Source organism: Nilaparvata lugens, chromosome 10, assembly GCF_014356525.2.
Source record: "Nilaparvata lugens isolate BPH chromosome 10, ASM1435652v1, whole genome shotgun sequence".
NCBI lineage: Eukaryota > Metazoa > Arthropoda > Insecta > Hemiptera > Delphacidae > Nilaparvata > Nilaparvata lugens.
The window spans coordinates 29729557-29749715 of record NC_052513.1 but is presented as its reverse complement, the minus strand read 5'-3'; the positions used below and the strand labels follow the sequence as shown (position 1 = coordinate 29749715).

Genomic DNA, 20159 nt, shown 5'->3' with positions numbered 1-20159 from the left:
CAAATTCTATATCAGACAAACAGGTAGAAATTTTCATATCAGGTTTAGAGAACATATCCAAGCACTAAAATCTGAAAATTATATACAAAAGTCGGCTTTTGCTGAACACTTGATAGATTCAGGCCAAAATTTTACAGATATAAATTCCAATATGAAAATACTAAATTATGGTAATAAAAGTGGTAAACTGAATGTTAAAGAAGAATTTCATATTTATAAAGCAGCAAAATTAAACAGAGATAAAATTAAACTTAATCCAATTAGACACTCTGACATTATTTTTTAATGAATAACGATTTGCCTCGGCTTGGCTGCAATCAGTAAAGCATGAGAGTTAAGTCTGGTCGTGGTTTTCTAGAATACAATTTCGATAAATCTTTATAGGCTTGCTCAGGAATTCCTGCAGTTTACTGCTTTTGAACAATTTATAGAAATCTTTGGAATGTATTGTTTCCAAAGAATTTAATTAACAATGCGATATACTAAGGTGTAAACCAGCTTATTCCATTACTGATAAATTTGGATGGTAACTCCCTTAATAATTTAATACTGATAATTAATAAATAGATATGAGATTTGTCCTGCATGGTATTAGGGAATAGAATAAAAGGTACACCATAAATAATTTGATACATATATTGTACGAATAATATTAAAAATTCGGATAGATATGGAAAATATATAGAGCAACAAAACATATACAACAAAATAAGAACAAATATATAAAGATAAAATATCACAGACTAGTACACTATTCTATAGCTCTTAGCACGAAATATTACCACGTGCTTTTTTAATTCATTGATAATATGCATCCATTTTTATGCAGCTTAGGTATCAACTTGTTGTTGCTTGTCGATTCAGGCAATCTCACTTTATATCTTATTCCAAAAATCATAGAATAATAAATTGATAAATCAAAGATTATAAATATATTATTTTCTGTAGTTTTCAGTATATTTCTTAATAATATATATATATATATATATATCTCAGGGCATAAGGTTCGGCCTCTGATGGAAATAGATGAATCAATTTATCCAGTGAACAAGAGCTACAATATATCATTACAAATTATTAAATAGAATCAATGATTGAGTGAGCGTTTGTATTACAAGATTAAAATTTAATATTCCTTTAATTTGTGTACCTTTGGATATGTAAATTGACTTATTCTTATTTAATAAAATATTTCTTATACTTTCTTAAGACTTTCGCAAGTTTTGTATTAATTTTTAATATTTATGACCTTTCCGACATGATAGCTTTTATATTTGTTTCACTCGAAGCACTGAGGGTGCCCTAACTTTATATATTTCGACTATTTATCACTCACATGCTGAATTTTTATAAGCTGTTGGTGGCGATCCGAATTTCCTGGTAGTCCTGGATTGTTGGTGACCAAAGTCGTCTACTCCAAGGGATTAAATAAATATTTAAATGACTTTCGCTTTAATGCAGCATCACAAAGTCTTATGAAAAAATTAATACATGGATTTAAACTTCAAGTCTCTAAAAAATACAATGTAATAAAGGGTCTTGTGCTCTACAAATTTTAGTGTCCTTCCATAGTGGTGCCTCGCAGGCAAGTGGGCAGGTTCTACTTTTATTTCTACAATTTCCATTTCCGACTTGCAAATTTACATAAATTTAAATAATCCGTTACTACGCCATTTAAAGTTTCAAATAGTCCATGCCAATCTACTAAATTATTACCTATATCATATATATGATATTTTATATTTCCTCAGGCCATATCCAATACATAAACTGAATAGTAAAAATTTACAAAATCTTATCATTTATAGAAATATTTATAAATACATTTGAATCAGCTCTCTATTGCCGCCCATCAATTACTACAATTTGATTGGTTCATGCAAATTCACTACGGTATACATGCGCCTAGGAACCTCCTACTTCCTTAATACTCTAATTTATTTTTATTTGGTGGTTTAAGTACATTTATTACATATAGTATATTTTTATAAGGTTTGTAAGTTGTTTCTCCCTCTACAACAATTAGCCATGTGCTTTTTTAAAGTCCTCTAGTTGCATATCATTTGTTTACAATAAATTTCTGCCAAGGTGTCTGGCTAGATTTTCACGTTATGCGACTTGATCATTTATTAGGTCGCCATCAGTAGGTATTTTAAGCCTAACCTCAAATTTTCCAATACTTTATATAATATAATATAAATAGCAAATAACTTTCTATTTCTGTTTGGCTGTTCTAATTTTAGCTGTGATACCTGATATTATCTAATCTTTTAATAATCGTTATCACATTTGGCAATACTAGACTAGCTATTTCACTTCAGACCTATAAAATTCTTCCAAATAGGGATTTTGCTTGCCCATCATATTTTAATATGTTACATGCGCCCCCGAATTTGAATTCAAAATATTTTGAGAATCAAAAGTGTTTTTAATACAAATTCTCCCTTCAACATATCAACATAACCTATAAATATCCACCAAAACACTTTCAAATATCATAATAATTCACAGACCTTATCTGCTTATGCCCCCCTTAAATCTCCATCAAAACAATAACAAAATTCCTCCTTATCAACACAAAAATATCACAAATACAACATCTTAAATATATTTCTTCTCACTATGAGCATAATACAATACTTTCAAATCTTCCGCTTGCAGTGGTACCAACTTATTTCTATACAATAAACATCTGATTCCCATACAATAAATTTCTTTCAAGAATACTTTCGGGTAACAATTTTTGGGGCTCATACTTCATTACAATTTCTTGGTCTCCAAATATAAACAATGTTCTATAAATCAGGTACAATTCTTCTTTTTGCTATATATTTGATTTAGGCTTCTATGGTACTCGTTTCAATTGAGGTTTCTCAGTAACAACATGGTATTAACAATGATAATAATATTAAAAAACATATAAATAAATATATATAACATTAATAAATACATTAACAACATATATTAATAGCTTTTTGGTTACAATACTTTTCATAAACATATATATGAGAGCTACATACTGGATCTAGTTGGCTTTGGCCAGCTGACTAGTTTACAGATTTCCACTTTTTTGACGTCATAATTTTCTAGCTTCCGTCTCCGGGCCTTGCGATGCATGCTCCTCTGGTCCTGTAGTCCGTCCTCCCTATCCTGATGTCAGTCATCCGGTGTCCTCCTCGGGTGCTTCTGTCTCCAGGCCTTGCGGTGGGTGGTCCTTCGGTCCTGGATGCCATCCTCTTGGTACTCCCTCTTGGTGTCATTGGTATGCCTCAGTGGGATCCATTGATGCGGGTGTGTAGGTCCTGTGCACGGATCTGATATATTTTCAATCTGTTCTGTATTCACCAACTCCTTAATTGCATGATCCTGGTGGCTGTTGGTGTTCTCCGGCGGTGAGGGATCTTTGGTGGGGAACAGGATACTTAATATGGGTTGTTTTTTGCGGTGTGTTTTAATTGCATGGTGGGCGGCGGTTTTTGGTGTTGGTTTCTGTTCTTCCAATAGTATTTCCGGTAAGTCGTTTCTAAAAGTAGTATATGATGCTGATGTATCTTTATTTTCTTTATCTATTTTTTCTGAGCTTGTATGTGTTATATTGGGAGTATCATGTAGACATAATTGTTTAGATGTAGTCTTCTCTATGTTAGGTGATATATTGCCTCTATGATCAGTATGCTCTTGTTGTGGGTTTATTATAGTTGCATGTTTGGTGGTGTGATTTGTGCTTACTTGTGGTAGTGGCGGGTTATAGCTTCTATTGTACTTATTATGAGTATATCCAGTATTAATGTTCAAACAGTCATGGTCATCATAAGAATTCTTTCGATTTACTTGCTGTGGATAATGGTTTGTTTGGCGATTTTGAAAACTTCTATTATTCCAGTTATTATTTTGTTTCTGATCATTGCGGCGTTCAAATTGAGGAGTAGGTCGGAAGCGATCATATGGTACCAGTTCATAAGCTTGGCTGGTGTACTGATTAATCTTTGAATTATGTTGATTTTGTGTATATGATTGATCTGTCCGGTGATTTGATATTGCCATCATAGATTGTATATTGTATAACTGATCTATCAGATGTTTGCAACCAGTTATTGAATGTGTAGCCAATGCTGTTCTGACTCGGAAGGGTAGCTTTTTTACGATTATATTTGCTAAAGCAGAATCACTTATTGGCTCATCTAACTGAGCATTTTTCAATTTAATTGTAGTAACAAAATTGATGTATGTGTCGTGTGTCCTAGGATTATATTCACAAGCAATGATATTGGCTAGTGTATCCATTTGTCTATTTTTACTCCAATATTGTTCCAGGAAAGCTGCACTGAATTTGTCCAACGTCCTGAATTCGTGATTATGGATCTGGAGAAACATCAGAGGTTCACCGCTTAACAAGCTGGATAATCGAAGACGCCACATATTCCAAGAGGTGTGTGTTAGGGATTGTACCAATTTTATCTGATCTATAAATTCTTTAGGTTGAAGATAGTGGTCTGTATTGTCAAAACGGCCTAATTCATTGAAACTGTGCAGTAAATTGAATGTTGCTATGGGGATAGGCTCTACATTCACATACAGAAATTGATGTACTTGACTCTTGAGTTGTACTAACTTCTCTTGGGCCTGTTTCCAATGACTAGTAGCTTCCGTTTCATTATCTACTACTTTGGCATTTAATTTAGATAAAAATAATTGCTGTTCTCCAACAGCTGTCTCCAACGAATTAAGTAGTACTTTGTTTTGATTGATATCAGAATTTAGGTGAGCTATTTGTGTAGATTTACTATTCTGTTGTTTATTTATGGAAATAAGTTGACTATTGTTCCTATTTACTGTCGAGTTTATGTCCTGTGTTTTAATTACTACTTGCTCTTGAATTTCTTTTTGACAATCAGCTTTAATGTTTGTTGCTATTTTTTGAATTTGCAAAGTGTTTTGTACTGTTAGGTTATCTATTCTTCCATTTAACTCACAAGTGACTGTATCTATTTTTGCTGCTAAGTCGGTTGTAATTATTTCCTGATTTTCATTTTGCAAATCTATCATAACCTTCAATTCCTCCCTATAATTTTCTACCTTGCTATCAATAGCGTCCAACTTACGTTCTACCGCTGGTATTGTGTCCACAGTTTCCTTACCCATCCTTACTGACGTATCCTTCAATGATTCCTGCATTTTCTTCATTTCCGCCTTTAAGTCCTTCATTACTATTGCCATTGTTTTTTCTAAACTGTTAGGAAATGACTTGATCATCCCCTCTACTATAATCCTCCTTATTGATTCTTATTCAATGATTTATTACTGTTCCCAGGATTCTTGGCGGTGATTGGAGATATCTGGGCAGTGGACTCCATCGTGCCCCCCTCAGCGTTGACCACCACTACTACTGCCGTCGGCAGTGTGTCTGCTACCTCACTTTGCGCGGACGAAAAGAGACTCATTTTAAAAAGGATAAAGTGTCAAAAGTTTGTAAAAAAGTGAAAATTTTGGCTAACAAAGTATTTAGTGTGACATGGATATTACAAGCCAGGTATTATTTAATGACTAGACAAATTTCAGCAGTTTAGGCCCATAAAATAATATAGCTCTCTCTAAAATACAGTTTCAACAGTAATAATAAAAATTTTATAAAATAATTTCTTCTTGTTTAAAGCTATTGATTCCCAAAAAGTAGTTTTTTCTTGCCTGCTTTCCCCAATACGCTCTTACTATCTATCATCCATTCACGACAAATCTCATTATGCATAGACTTGTCTTTAGTTATTATCAGCAATATATAGTCTTGATTTACTGTCAATAATGATTAAATGAGCTCTGTTCTCATCACCAGTCCCACGTTGAATGTGACATGTTTATCTGACATTATTCATAACGATTTGCCTCAGCTTGGCTGCAATCGGTAAAGCATGAGAGTTAAAATATATAAGTCTGGTCATGGTTTTCTAGAATACAGTTTCAATAAATCTTTATAGGCTCGCTCAGGAGTTCCTGCAGTTTACTGCTTTTGAACAATTTATAGAAATCTTTGAAATGTATTGTTTCCAAAGAATTTAATTAACAATGCAATATACTGTTGTGTAAACCAGTTTATTCCATTACTGATAAATTTGGATGGTAACTCCCTTAATAATTTAATACTGATAATTAATAAATAGATATGAGATTTGTCCTGCGTGGTATTAGGGAATAGAATAAAAGGTACACCATAAATAATTTGATACATATATTGTATGAATAATATTAAAAATTCTGATTGATATGGAAAATATATAGAGCAACAAAACATATACAACAAAATAAGAACAAATATATCAAGATAAAATATCACAGACTAGTACACTATTCTATAGCTCTTTAGCACGAATATTTAGCAGCTTATGGTATTGACTTGCTGTTGCTTGTCGATTTAGGCAATCTCACTTTATATCTTATTCCAAAAAATCATAGAATAATAAATTGATAAATCAAAGATTATAAATATATTATTTTCTGTAGTTTTCAGTATATTTCTCAATTATATATATATATATATATATATATCTCAGGGCATAAGGTTCGGCCTCTGATGGAAATAGATAAATCAATTTATCCAGTGAACAAGAGCTACATTATATTGTCCTGGATTGTTGGTGGCCGAAGTCGTCTTCTCCAAGGGATTAAATAAATAAATATTTGATAGAATCATGCAAATTTAAATCCACAATTTATAGTTTTAGTTCATCAAATCATATGAATACACTAACATATGATCAAAATAAGAATCTTCTAACAGTATTTATTTATTTACTTCATATCACTTGAAAATGGCATCAATGTCTGAAACATGTTTCTTTATTAAATATTTCAAAAAGGGTACTAAGATTTTATTTTTCTTTCTATTTTTACATTGTTTAAGTTGATTTAACATTACAGAAATGAAATATTTTTTCAATTATGTTCAAAAAATTGATCAGGATTGAATGAACTTCCATTTTAATAGGGTCATGGTAGGCAAGGCTCTACTATATAATTAAATTGAAAAGATGTTTCTGCTTAAGCTGCATTTACACCGGAGTTAATAACACAAGTTTTTAACATTTTTGTTATCAACTGATGTTAATTACAAAAGTCAATAACATCATGTTAAGTTGCATTTACACTGGAGTTGATAACATGAGTTATTAAATAAAAAGTTGTAAACTTGACTGAATCGACAAAAATTTCTCTTAACAAAAGTTAATAATAACTTGTGTTTTCAACAGAAAATTCCTTGTTATTAACAAGGTTAATTATTAACTATTAACATGTTATCCATCGAGAGTTTGTAAAAATCAAAGGGAATGTGTTAAATAACAAAAGCCTCTTTTATCTCATTAACTTTTGTTAATAACAGGTTACTATCTTCCCCACAACCCCCTCGCCCAGCATCCCTACCCCACAACTGCAGCTGTTCCCTAGCTGCAGACAAAACACTCGACGAAGTTATCAACTTTCGTTGATAACAAAACTAGCAGCCAAAAGAAAATGTTATCAACTTATGATGAAAAAACTTTTGTTTAAAACTTTTAAACAAACTTTTCAACTTTTGTTTTAAACTCTGGTGTAAATGCATTATAATTTATTTACATTAGATCAGATGAAGATCATAATGTTAATGATCACACATGTTTCAATTTAAAGTATTTTGAAGACAATTTTTTGCTTCTTATTATGGCTGTTATATCATATGAATACTCTCATTGAATGAAATCATATGAATATCAATTATATTGTTAACAAGATCTTGTTAATAACAAGGAATTTTGAAACTTCAACTGAGTTGTGGTCGATGTTGTAGAAACGTTCCATGATGAAATAAAAACACAAAGATGTTGTCGTTTTCTACACTTTAATTTGGTACACGACCATGGTTCGTGACCAAGAAAGTGACCACGAAAGTGGTCACGAAACCATGGTCGTGTACCAAATTAAAGTGTAGAAAACTGACAACATCTATGTGTTTTTATTTCATCAAGGAATTTTTGGTTAGAAACATGAGTTATTTACTTTTGTCAAGAGAAATTTTTGACGATTCAGTCAAGTTCATAACTTTTTTTAATAACTCGTGTTATTAACTCTGGTGTAAATGCAGCTTTATTCTACTACTTATAGTCAGAGGAGACATAGGTTCCTCCTAGTGCAATACAATACAATTAAATTGAAGAGATGTTCCTTTTTAGTGTATTAGTTACACATTCAGGGGTTCTCACTGGTGCAAAAGCTACAAATCTAGTTATTTTTAGTGCGATTTAAATGGGACAACAACATTTCAGCTGTGTAAAATGTTTATCCTTTGGCTCACACTGATTATATTTTGGAAGATGATAATTGATACAATAATATTTCGTTCAAGTTTTTATCACACTTGCTACTTCCAATAACTACTATGAGGAAGAAAAGTTAAGTTTACCTTCTTTTCCTGTTTCCTGGATTGTGATTTTGTTTTGATTTTCTCTCATTTGTGTAATCACATTTCTCCAAAACAACTGTACATGTATTTGAAAGTTGTTTGAAGGCAGTCTTAATTCCATTCTCATTCAGCTTCAGTTCAAGAAGGGTTTTTGTCATCTAAAAAGTGATAAATTTACTTGATGAGTTATACATAATAATATGTTATTTAGTAAAACACATTGAATGAAACATTCAAATATTCACAAAACTCAATCAGGAATACAAAAATGAAGACAACAGCTTTCACCAAGCCCAACCAGAACTGTAGTCAGACAATCTCTCTTCAAACATGTGCTTGCAAGAGTAGATCTTGGAGCAGCAAGACCAATTCACAGTAGCTACCTAACATCTTTATCTTAGACTGAACTGGATAATGACATGTGTTTCTCAATTTCCATGAAATGGATATTGAGTCATTGGGTTGGTAGTAAAAGTGATTGTTTCAAAAATAGTCTTAGGTTCATAGTAATTTAGATGAGTATTCTTTGTTTGAGTAAGGCTGAACACTAATGGTGGTACATGCATGTTAAACATGCATATGATGGTGAAATGTGAGTGAAGACTATCACAATTTCTTTAATATGGTTTATTAACATCTTACCCAAAGGTGCATACAGATTAAGGCACCTCGAACATGAGCAATTCACTTTTAATCAGCTGATGCCAAGCTTTTTATATTACCGTTTCTGTACAGATACAGATATAATCAGCTGATAGAAAGTGATATGCTTGTGTTTGAGGCATGTGAAAATCTGTACACCTTGTGAAAGAGCAGAAATAATAGTCTTTTCTGTCATTTGGCACCTGTAGATTGACTGATTTTACTGGATGCAATGTGATAAAATAAATTAGAGCAGGAGTACACCAAGGGTACTACAAGGGTGGGCTGATGAGTAATGCACACATGCTTGTAGAGCAGAAACCAAATAACCCTCAGAAGTGTGCCTGGTAGCATGTGGAAGTTCTATTAATCCTCTACTTGGCAGCACAGTTTGAAAGCAAAGATTACCAGCTGTGACAACCATCCAACACTTGATCTGCCAACTTGAAAATGGGTCTTGAATAGTACATTGTACAATGACATGGATCTGGCACTCACAATTGTGGATAAAATGCAGGTGCCACAGATATGCATCACTAAATGTGATAATGATGTGTAAATAAATGTATTAAATCAACAAAAATTTCAACTCAAATAATAATTATTATTGATTAATTGAAAAATACATTTTCTTGACAGATAAAATATGAACTTGATAATTTTCAAAGTCACATCCACACTCTTGCCCAATGCATACAATTTACGAGCTCAAATTTATGGATGGTTGATTTGCCAGTACTTATCATTTTGTTGAGCAAAGGCCAGCCAAGCATCCACAAATGATCACATTGGAGTTTGGATAGCAAGACTAACATGGCCAACCTTACCAGCTTGGTCACTGACTTTGGGATAGTGTGGACTATAATGAGGTTTGCAATATAATGGTGATACCAGTTTAAAATTTATTAACTAGTTAGTCTGGTTCTCTAGTTGAAAATTATCTATTATATTATATCTGTCAAGGAAATAAATTTTTTAATCATTAAATATTTAATTTTTATGATCAAGAATAAAACTATTCTGTTCCTAATTAATTCTGTTCCTAATTCTGTTCCTATCCCTTAATTTTTGAAAAACGATTTGGCAACATTGCTTTGCTGAATGATAGACAAGGATAGCAAACCCAATTCTTATCAAATACCCTACTGCCATTTTAAAACAGTGTACACACAAGCATTTGCCTTGGGTGAGCATATGGCTATGGGCTTGCATTTGCACATCTGGGCAAACCAGAACCCTGTCAGTATTTTGGCATGCTCAGAGGCGCCTCAAGCGAGCCTTGTTTGCATGTGTGGACACTTTTCTGCAATATGGACAAAGCAAAATGTAAATATAGCAGACACCATAACCTATTTTTTTTTCTTGGAAAGTTAATGAATGACAAATCAAATTGTGATTCAATAACAAATTATGAATAGTAGGATATGTGGAGTCTCAAATATTCAAATAGAAATATGTGTGAAGTACATTTGTATCATGATTAACAAATCTAGAACTACAATTTGAGTAAAAATAGCTTTTCTTCTGGGTTCCTACAAAAAACGTATAGCTCACATATTTTATTGGAGCTTGAATTTACTGTCATCAATCTATATTGCTATCAAATTATCTTTTGTTTGTTTAATGATATCAATCAAAGTAAGTAATTAAAATTTTAATCTTCAATATGCTCTTACAGGTTTTATATAGCTAGGCTATAGTGAGATTTATTCAAACTTTTGGTATTCCTTATGGATAAATCTTGAATATAATCTTTTGGAGAATACTTGATATTGTTTTATCATTGTGTATGAGCAGAGTTAGTTGAAAATGAACAGTAATTTACATCTACCATGTCTTTGTGTTGTCTGCAAATCAGATAGCTTTTTGAATGCCAAGGCATATGTGGAATCATGGAAAATGTCCAGATTGACATACAATGGGCACATTCTGGGTACATGAAATGTGGTAAATTATCAGATTCACAATTTACCCTGTAAAAAGTTCTGCATCCCATGGGAACAATTTTGACAGAATCTATACCAGAGACTTGTTCCAGTAACAAATTCCTGCCCCACTGTTGAAGCTTGGTAAATTGTAACAGTACAAATTTGAAGAGCTCTCATTGGTTGATTGAATTGTAGTTTGCTTACTTTTCTGTGCATGTGCAGGCAAAACAACCTATCTTCTGCTTTCTCCAAATCATTTTAGAGCCAACTCCAACCAATATGTCAACTTACAACTAACATTATGATTTAAATGACACTGATAATAATAAAATGATTCACACAATGAATGCCAAGGCATATGTCCACATGATTGTTTGTAAGAATCTGTACAAGCCTTAAAACATGAAGCTCGCTATAGGCATAACAAAAATGAACAGTTTATACTACATTATATTGTAGGCTACTGGAATCCACTATCTTTCATAGAAGGCAGGTACTACACAGAGAATTAGCAAGGTTTTTGTTCTATCTTTTCTACTGACATTATAATGTGGTTCCCAGTATAGGATTATAATATTATTGAATCAAGATAAAAATAAAGTTTGCCTAATGTTACTAATTATGGTACATCTGTATCTCAACTATTTTCAAAGATTTTGACACAATTTTATTTTTAGTGAAAGAGGAAGAAAAAATAGGTGTCAGTAGCTAAATAATAATTTAAATAGATGTTAAATAGCTGTTTTTCGTGCATCATATGGAGGCCGAAAGTGATTGTTTTCTGACCAGGCCAGTAAAATTTTTACGGCCCTAGGGCTGTAAAATAACCTTGAAGTCAGCTGATTCTGATTTGATATGAATGGGTTTACAAAAAAGTTTATGAAATGGAATCAGTTTATGCTTCTAGAATTGAATAAAGTATTTTGCAATAAGATACTATCATTTTATTTGGATGAATGAAATACAAATAAGATATAAACTACTCAAATTCAATTTTCAGAGTATAATAGAATCTAACCTCAAACCTCATAGTACTGCGTTTATCACAAAACCTGGAGGATAGTTTTGGAACTACTTGGGCAATATCCATGGTGCTAAACGTTTTTACAAATAGTTTATTAAACAGAATCAGTTTATGCTTCTAGAATTGAATAAAGTATTCTGCAATAATATACTATCATTTTATTTGGATGAATGAAATAGAGGTAAGATATCTTCTTCTTCTATATAATAAGAGAGAGTAGGGTTGTGTTTGTTCATTTGTTTGCATCAAAACATGTCAACTTGTGGATTGCATACCGGAAAAACGGGAATGATTTAGATCTCCAAATTTTGAACATAGATTCTAAAAATATCAATCTCGTGCACCTGGGAGTCCAAATTTCAATTTTCCTTCTAGATTTTTCAGAATATTAATGTTCAAATTCATCTATGCTACCATAGGCTACATAAAGTTCCATAGCCCAAAGTGTGTCTTTTTATGAGCAGGTTATAAGACTACCATTTACAAACGTCTATGTAGCGGAGAGGTAAAACGCTTGCTTACGGAGGTTCAAATCCCTGATGCTTCCCATTTTTTTGGTTTTTAATTTTTTCCCATGAAACGTATTATTATCAATTATTTTTTGAAGGAATTTGTTTTCATTACTATTGAACTTGGATTTTATCAAATACCTGATTATTTTTAATGTAAAATTTTGCCACCAGTACAAATGAATTGGACATAGTCTTCATGCTGTAGGCCTATAATTTATTGAATTTCATAAGAAAAACATGAATAGATCACAATAAAATAAGTAATAATTCATATTCTTCAGTTATAATGTACTATCAGACATGAATTCCCAGTGAAACGAGTATTTTAGGTATTTTGTTTGGAATTGGGAAAACAAAAGGCTGCCTGATTCAAATTGAGGAGGATCCTAATCGAACTAAAATTTATTGATGTATTGGAAAAAACAATATGATTCTGTGAGGTTTCCAAGTATTATGTATTCTTCAGTTTTCTATACCTTAATAAAGGAAAGAACTGGCTTATACACGTAAGGAATAGGGAATTATGTTTGATGCATCATCACATCTGAAATATAAGCAACTGATTAATTTGAAATTTTGCAGATAGATTCTTCATAAACCGAGGATGGTTATAGGCCTATTTTCAAATTTCGATTTTTTATTACATCAAGTTTTCATTTTGCAGTTTTAAAATAGACCCTTGCGAAGCATGGATTACCTACTAGTTTATTATAAACTATTCAAATTCAATTTTCAGAATAGGATAGAACTTCTAACCTAAACTTCCGAAGTCGACAACAACAAGCATTGTATATAGGGTCTATAGTGAGGTCCACGTTATAATGGCAGTGGATAAAGATAGAAGAATAGTGATACCGATTCTCTGCATTAATTAATTATATTTCTACACTGTCAAAAACGTAATTGGCATCGTTGTGGACCTAGAAAAGGTACTACCAGCTTTGTCGAATGATAAACTAGGATAGCAAAACCAAAGTTGATCAAATACTGTCATTATAACGTGGATTGCACTATAGATGTTGACATCCAGATTGGCCAAATTTCAAGTGTGCTAAAACAGCTGATCAAAAAACTTTTCTTCATTTGTGTTTATTATTCAATAATTAAAACATTTATAAGAATATCATCTTATTGTCATTTGAAAGAATAAAAAAGTATAAACTCAATCTCCCACATAATTGAACTTAATCTTTTAGGTTATTTTAAACAAATCAGAATAAAAAATAAAAATACTTGGACAATTTCCTGATATTCAGATTACCTTAGATTTGCTAGAGCTATGACCTTCCACTTTTGCTTTCGGAACTGCTTAATAAACAATTATTCTCATATATATTGTTTATTTCTCTGTGTGGCGAAAAATAGCGTTCACACCATGGGCAAAAATGTTTTTCCAGCTCTCAATCTTTTCTAGTCCTCGGCCTATGGCCTCGGACTTGAAAACCGATTTCGAGCCAGAAAAGTCTCATTTTCGGCCCTAGGTGTGAAATATACTATTGTCATCTCGGCCTGCACTGAAGGACTTCTCTTTCAATGAAAATAATATCATTTTTTTCACTCTGTGCTACAAAGGCTTCAACAAGTTGTACAGAACTGCCTAAAAATGTCCAATCACCCTCATGATTGTGCTGCAAAGGTGTTGCTTTAGGCTGTCAAGGTGTAGCTTTAGGAAATCAAAGCAGAATGCTGGTGAAGAGATTGAGAGACTATTTTGAACAAGAGAAGAGAAATAATGGACCAATCATCCCAGTTCAAAGAGTGGAGGATAGAGTTGCTCAAGCATTACAAATAAGTGGAAAAACTGTTTCAGCTGTATGCAAATTGACAACAGAGGTGATGCCAGGGAAAAAAGGGTATGAAAAAAGTCAGTTTCGAATCTTGACAAATTTTCTGAGAATGCAGTTGGAAATGTAATTTATGAAATTTATAGAAATCGACTTTTGCTGACTTGCTCAAAAATGTTGCAAATTTTGAAAGAGAGGAACATTTATGAAGACAGTAAAACCATGCTTCTGAAAATTGTTAATAGAATGGGTTCAAGTAAAAGAAAATAAACAATAGAAAGTTTTTAATGGAGAGATCAGTGTGACCCTTCACTCAAATTTTCTTCATAAGATTTCTGAAGTTGAGATTGGATCTATTGTTTTTTTAGATGGAACATGGGTAAATGCTGGTTATGTTACGACAAAAGCATGGATGGACATGACACCTGCGAAGAGCAGAAGGATCTTTTAGTTGAAAAGAGCTGACAGGAAAAGGGGGAAGGATAATATTGTTCTACACGCTAAAACAAGTGAAGGTTTTGTGGAGAATGCATTGATGGTGTTTTGATCAAAGAGGGGCAACAATCATCAGGAGATGACAGCAGAAGTTTTCAAAGAGTGGTCCATTTTTCTGTTAGATAAAATTGAGCCACACTCAGTTATTGTGCTTGACAATGCTCCTTATCATTCAGTCCAGGAAGATAAACCACCAATGCAAGCATCATTGAAAAAAGGAGAAATAATGGAGTGGCTTTTGAAAAATAAAATTCAATTTAAGGAGAAAGCAGCAAAATATTAACTCTTAAAAATTGTTAATGAAAACAGGCCAACAAAAAAGTACAAAATTAGATGAATTGGCAGCTGAAAAAGATCATCAAGTCATTTGCCTGCCTCCATATAATTGTCAATACAATCCAATAGAATTGATTTGGGCTCAGGTGAAGGGGAAAGTAGCGGATCGCAATAAAACATTCACATTGAATGAGGTTGAAAAACTCTTAGAGGAAGTGGTTTGAGAGATAAGGGAGAAAAGCAATCTTCCACACAAAAAGTCATTGATGAAGCAATATAAGCAGAAGGCAATACAGGAGCAGCTGTTGATGAACTCATAATTCATGTAAGAAATGGGGAATCTGCAAATTATGATGGTTCAAGCCTTGCCTGCTCTTCAAGTGATGATGACGATGATAATATGCATGTTGATGATTATGATGATTTACACATTAAAGACTGTGATAATCATAACACTGGCATACCAGGAATTGAACCATTGCCATTGACTTCTGATTCAGAGTAAATGAATTCTGATTCAGAACAGATGATTTTGAGAATGTGTATATATTTTTTTATTTTCAATTAACTGTAAAAGGTATGATTTGAAAATATTTGTGTGTATTTTGTATATTTTTAGTGTGTACGTGGTAATAAGCAAATATTAAATTATAGACAAGTCATTGAAATAATTATGTAGATACTGTATAAAATTATCCCCTATTTCTATAATGGACGAAGTTTGAAAAAAATCAATCTCAAGGGTTATTCTAATGTCAAGTAAGAAAAGCTACAAATTTCGAGAAATGCCAACTTTCTCCACTTTTGTAGAAAATAAAGGCAAATATCTGGCACCTTTTATTCAATTCAATTCAATAATTCTTTATTGAGGTATTCAGCACACAATGATTAATGATTAGAACAAATTTTTTGATCTAGGCTAAACTACATGAATAGCTATAGTTGAATGACTAAATCGATAGACATACAGAAGAATCCAATAATCAACAAAGTCTTGAAGGTCTTATTTTGCAAAACGTAAATTAAATAAGTTACATGATAAAAAAAAATACAAACCTCCATTAGAAAAAATAAATAAAAATAAACATGTAATGAATAGCCTACACAATACCCAATCAAAGTGCTCTGACCCAGCAATAAAGGTATAGTCCCATATGAGTCATAGACTTGTGTGTGGGACGAGTACCGTCATATACTAAGTAATTTGAAATTGAATGTGTCAAATGAAAAATTCAAAAATGAAAGGAAAAAATAAAAAGTTTTGAGCAAAGAACAGCGGCAATGAAAGGAGATAAACAAGAATCAAGGTAGGTACACAAAAGGCAAGTCATTTATATTATAGTTTTGCAGATGGCAAAAAAATTTCCTGATTCCAAAGCTAGGGGACTTCTTATTAGGACTTCTTATAAGTCATTAGGGGGCTCACTTGATGTTCTAAGTGTGATAGGCAGACATTTTGTCTTTCCCACATTCATGGTAAGAATGTTTTGATCACACCATGCCTTCAGCTTCTTCATTCCTATTTCAGCTTTTAGGTAAGTTTCATTCCAGCTTGCACCCCTGAATATAACTGCAGTATCATCTGCAAATAGAAACAGCTCTCCTTCAATATTAAGCTTATCAATATTATTTATATAGATAAGGAACAAAACCGGCCCCAGGGTACTGCCCTGCACCACACCGTATTCCACATCACTAACTCCACTTAGTTTCGAACCAATGGAGACAACTTGTTTTCTGTCACCAAGGTAACTCTTGAACCAGGCCAAAGCCAAGTCCCTCACCCCCATAATCTCCAGTTTTGAGAAGAGTATACTCCTGTCAATCGAATCGAACGCTTTGGCCAGGTCAATAAATACTGTTAGAGCTTTCTCATGTCGATTGATTGCCTCCATAAAAGTGTTATTTATGGAAAAAAGTGCATCTGAGGTATTCTTACTCCTTCTAAAGCCAAACTGAGCATTAGAGAGCAAGTTGTTCTCCTCCAAATAGCTCTGCAGTTGCACCTTGACACATTTTTCCAATAGCTTTGACACTACACTTAGCAGGGATATGGGCCTATAGTTGTTCATATTATCTTTACTACTGGTCTTGTGAATCGGTATAACCTTGGCGACTTTCAGATCATCAGGAAATACATTTTAAAATAGCTGGTTCACTCGGCTAGGGTATGGTAGCCCCGACAGAAGAGTCCACCATTAACTCCTCATTTTAGAAGCAACATTCAAAAAGAATGTTGCAAGTTGTTCACCTGCATTGTGTTTGCAGATTGTGTGTGTGTGTATGTGTGTGTGTGTGTGTGTGTGTGTGTGTGTGTGTGTGTGTGTGTGTGTGTGTGTGTGTGTGTGTGTGTGTGTGTGTGGTGTGTGTGTGTGTGTGTGTTTGTAAGAGGGGTCATACAGGGTGAATTGTGCTCAAGCACAACACTAAATGGTGAGCGGTTACCAAACAGAGTGCGCCCATTTTGTACCTCAGTGTGCATCCACTCAAAACGACTTCTAGGATTCTGATTCTGAATTACTACTTTACACACTTTTTCCAAAATCACCCCATTTCGCATCAAGAGTTCACATACTTATGCTTAAATAAAAATCCACCAAATCCATGCCACATTCATCATACACACATTCATCATAATATGTATATGAGTGTATTACACTCTTTCCGGTTGGACCTTCTAAACGGGACTCTGAAGTTTCTATGCTCCATGAGTATGTAGCCTACAAAATGAGGTGATTTGTGTATGCTTTTTGGGTTTGTCCCACTAAATGGGGTTCATAACTGGTATTTATCATCACATACTCATCTATTATTTTTTGAAACTGGAAGTCTATAGGTTTTTTCTTTCAAAGGAAGACTCTGAAACTTGGTAACACTGTCTATAGTCAAGTCAATGAATACATTCAGTGATCAATTCTACTGCAAGATCTACATGGATTTAATAGTTCTCTGGACTCTCTTCACCACATGAAAAATATCTTATTATTTTTCCAAAATGTAATTATTATTCAAAAACCTCGTACCTCTCCCTTGATTTTAACAGCAAAACTAAGGGAGTAAAGCTGAAATTCTCTACAATTTGAAGCAACATGGCTATTTTACATTGTGTTTTTTACTGGAAGTCTATAGGTTTTTTCTTTCAAAGGAAGACTCTGAAACTTGGTAACACTGTCTATAGTCAAGTCAATGAATACATTCAGTGATAAATTCTACTGCAAGATCTACATGGATTTAATAGTTCTCTGGACTCTCTTCACCACATGAAAAATATCTTATTATTTTTCCAAAATGTAATTATTATTCAAAAACCTCGTACCTCTTCCTTGATTTTAACAGCAAAACTAAGGGAGTAAAGCTGAAATTCTCTACAATTTGAAGCAACATGGCTATTTTACATTGTGTTTTGAATTTTAGAGAGACTTTTGATATTGTACTCTGTACATTTCAATATAAGAATTTTCAAATTATGAAAACACTGACACAATATTGTTGTATAAGCTGTAAGAAATGAGTATGGAAATTTCACAGTTTCAGATGTTTCACTTGATTTTAATAAATTTATATTACTGAGTTAGAATTAATAATAATAATTATGTTTAAGAGGAAAAACAAGGGAAGAGTTGACAAGAGAGGAACCCTTAGTATCAATAGATCATACTATGTAAAATTATGAATATAACATTCAATAGTAATTAAAATAATAAAAATGAGACTCATCAATAATTCTCAAGGAACAAGAAACCTTCACACTCTATTATAATATGAGTTGAGTAGGAGACGTTGAAGCGAGTGGTTGTGTTTTTGGAAGCTCTCTTATCGAGTTTGATAATGCCATTAGATTGTGTGATTTACCGGTTATGAGTCGAAATGTTTGTTGCTGTGTTCGGTGCTATTCTTTTTAGGTTAAACAATGCCTGTGAATCAGCAGTAAATTGTAAAAGTTGTAATATTCTTGCAGCGTGTGTTATTTTAATTCTGTTGGCCATCGCTGGCATTGAGTCTAACCCGGGTCCACAGAGGACTGTCGATGATTTGTTTCAAAAATTAGAAAATATAGAAAAAATAATTGTTGACATTCCCGAAATAAAAAGTGCTGTGTTGAACATAAATAAGGATATTGTGGTATTGAATAATGAGGTTTCTATGCTTAAGAAACATTGTGATCATCTTTCTAAGGAAAACAGCCAATTAAAGGTAGACGTGGATCGCTTAGAGGGATTTTCAAGACGTAACAACTTAGTGTTCTACAACATTCAAGAGGAGAACGGGGAGAACAGTAACATGTGCGAGGTCATGATCAAAGATATTATTTGGGCAAAATTAATGTGAATATGGAGCCATACAACATAGAGCAAGCGCATAGAATTGGTCGCCGAGCTGCAAACGGTAGGCCAATTATTGTAAAGCTTTTGAATTTTAAGAAAAAGCTAGAAATCTTAAGTCAGAGGCGGAGATTCAAAGACTGTAATATCGTAGTAGAAGAGGATTTCACGGCTCGCGTCAGAGGTACACGTAGGGAACTAAAAAGATTCTTGTCGATTGCTAGGAGAGATGGAAATCATGCTGTTTTACAATACGACAAACTCATAGTCAACGGTCATCCTTATTCACTGGAAGAGCTGAAAAATAAATTTGAAAGTAGGAGCGGTCAGGAACTGAAAGGTGATGATGATAATCAAATAAGGGTGGATTCATGTATGAACTCTGCTTTAGTTGAAGATGGGTCTTCGGCATCGGACCAAATTATAAATGACGAGACAATTCAGGTCGTCCACGAAAGTCTTTCACAAATATCTTCAATTCAAAATGAATCTATTAGTCAATTGTCTCAGACTGCGGCATCAAGATTGAAGATGGGAGCAAAAGCGCTCATCCACGTGGAGGGGGACAACCCAGTCAAGAAACCTAATCACAATGCGTGCCTGAGGATCAACTCAGATCGTACTTCCAGGGTGCTCCGGTCTAATACGGCGGCAGCAGGGTCACAAATAAATGCGACAAAGTCCTCGAAGACCCCTGCAACAAAACCTTCTGGAATGAAAGCATGGCTAGCAGGAGGAAAAACCGTCA

The 20159-nt window shown here is 33.3% G+C and overlaps 1 protein-coding gene across 3 annotated transcripts in view; it reads right to left on the bottom strand.

The window, feature by feature from the left end:
• Nucleotides 1-20159, bottom strand: part of LOC111056368 — a 52346-nt gene that overhangs the window by 19739 nt on the left and 12448 nt on the right. For all 3 annotated transcript variants that reach the window (XM_022343741.2, XM_022343734.2, XM_022343749.2), the window contains exon 2: nt 8429-8586. In XM_022343741.2, coding sequence (XP_022199433.2) covers nt 8429-8586 — 158 coding nt within the window. The remainder of the gene's footprint in view (nt 1-8428; nt 8587-20159) is intronic.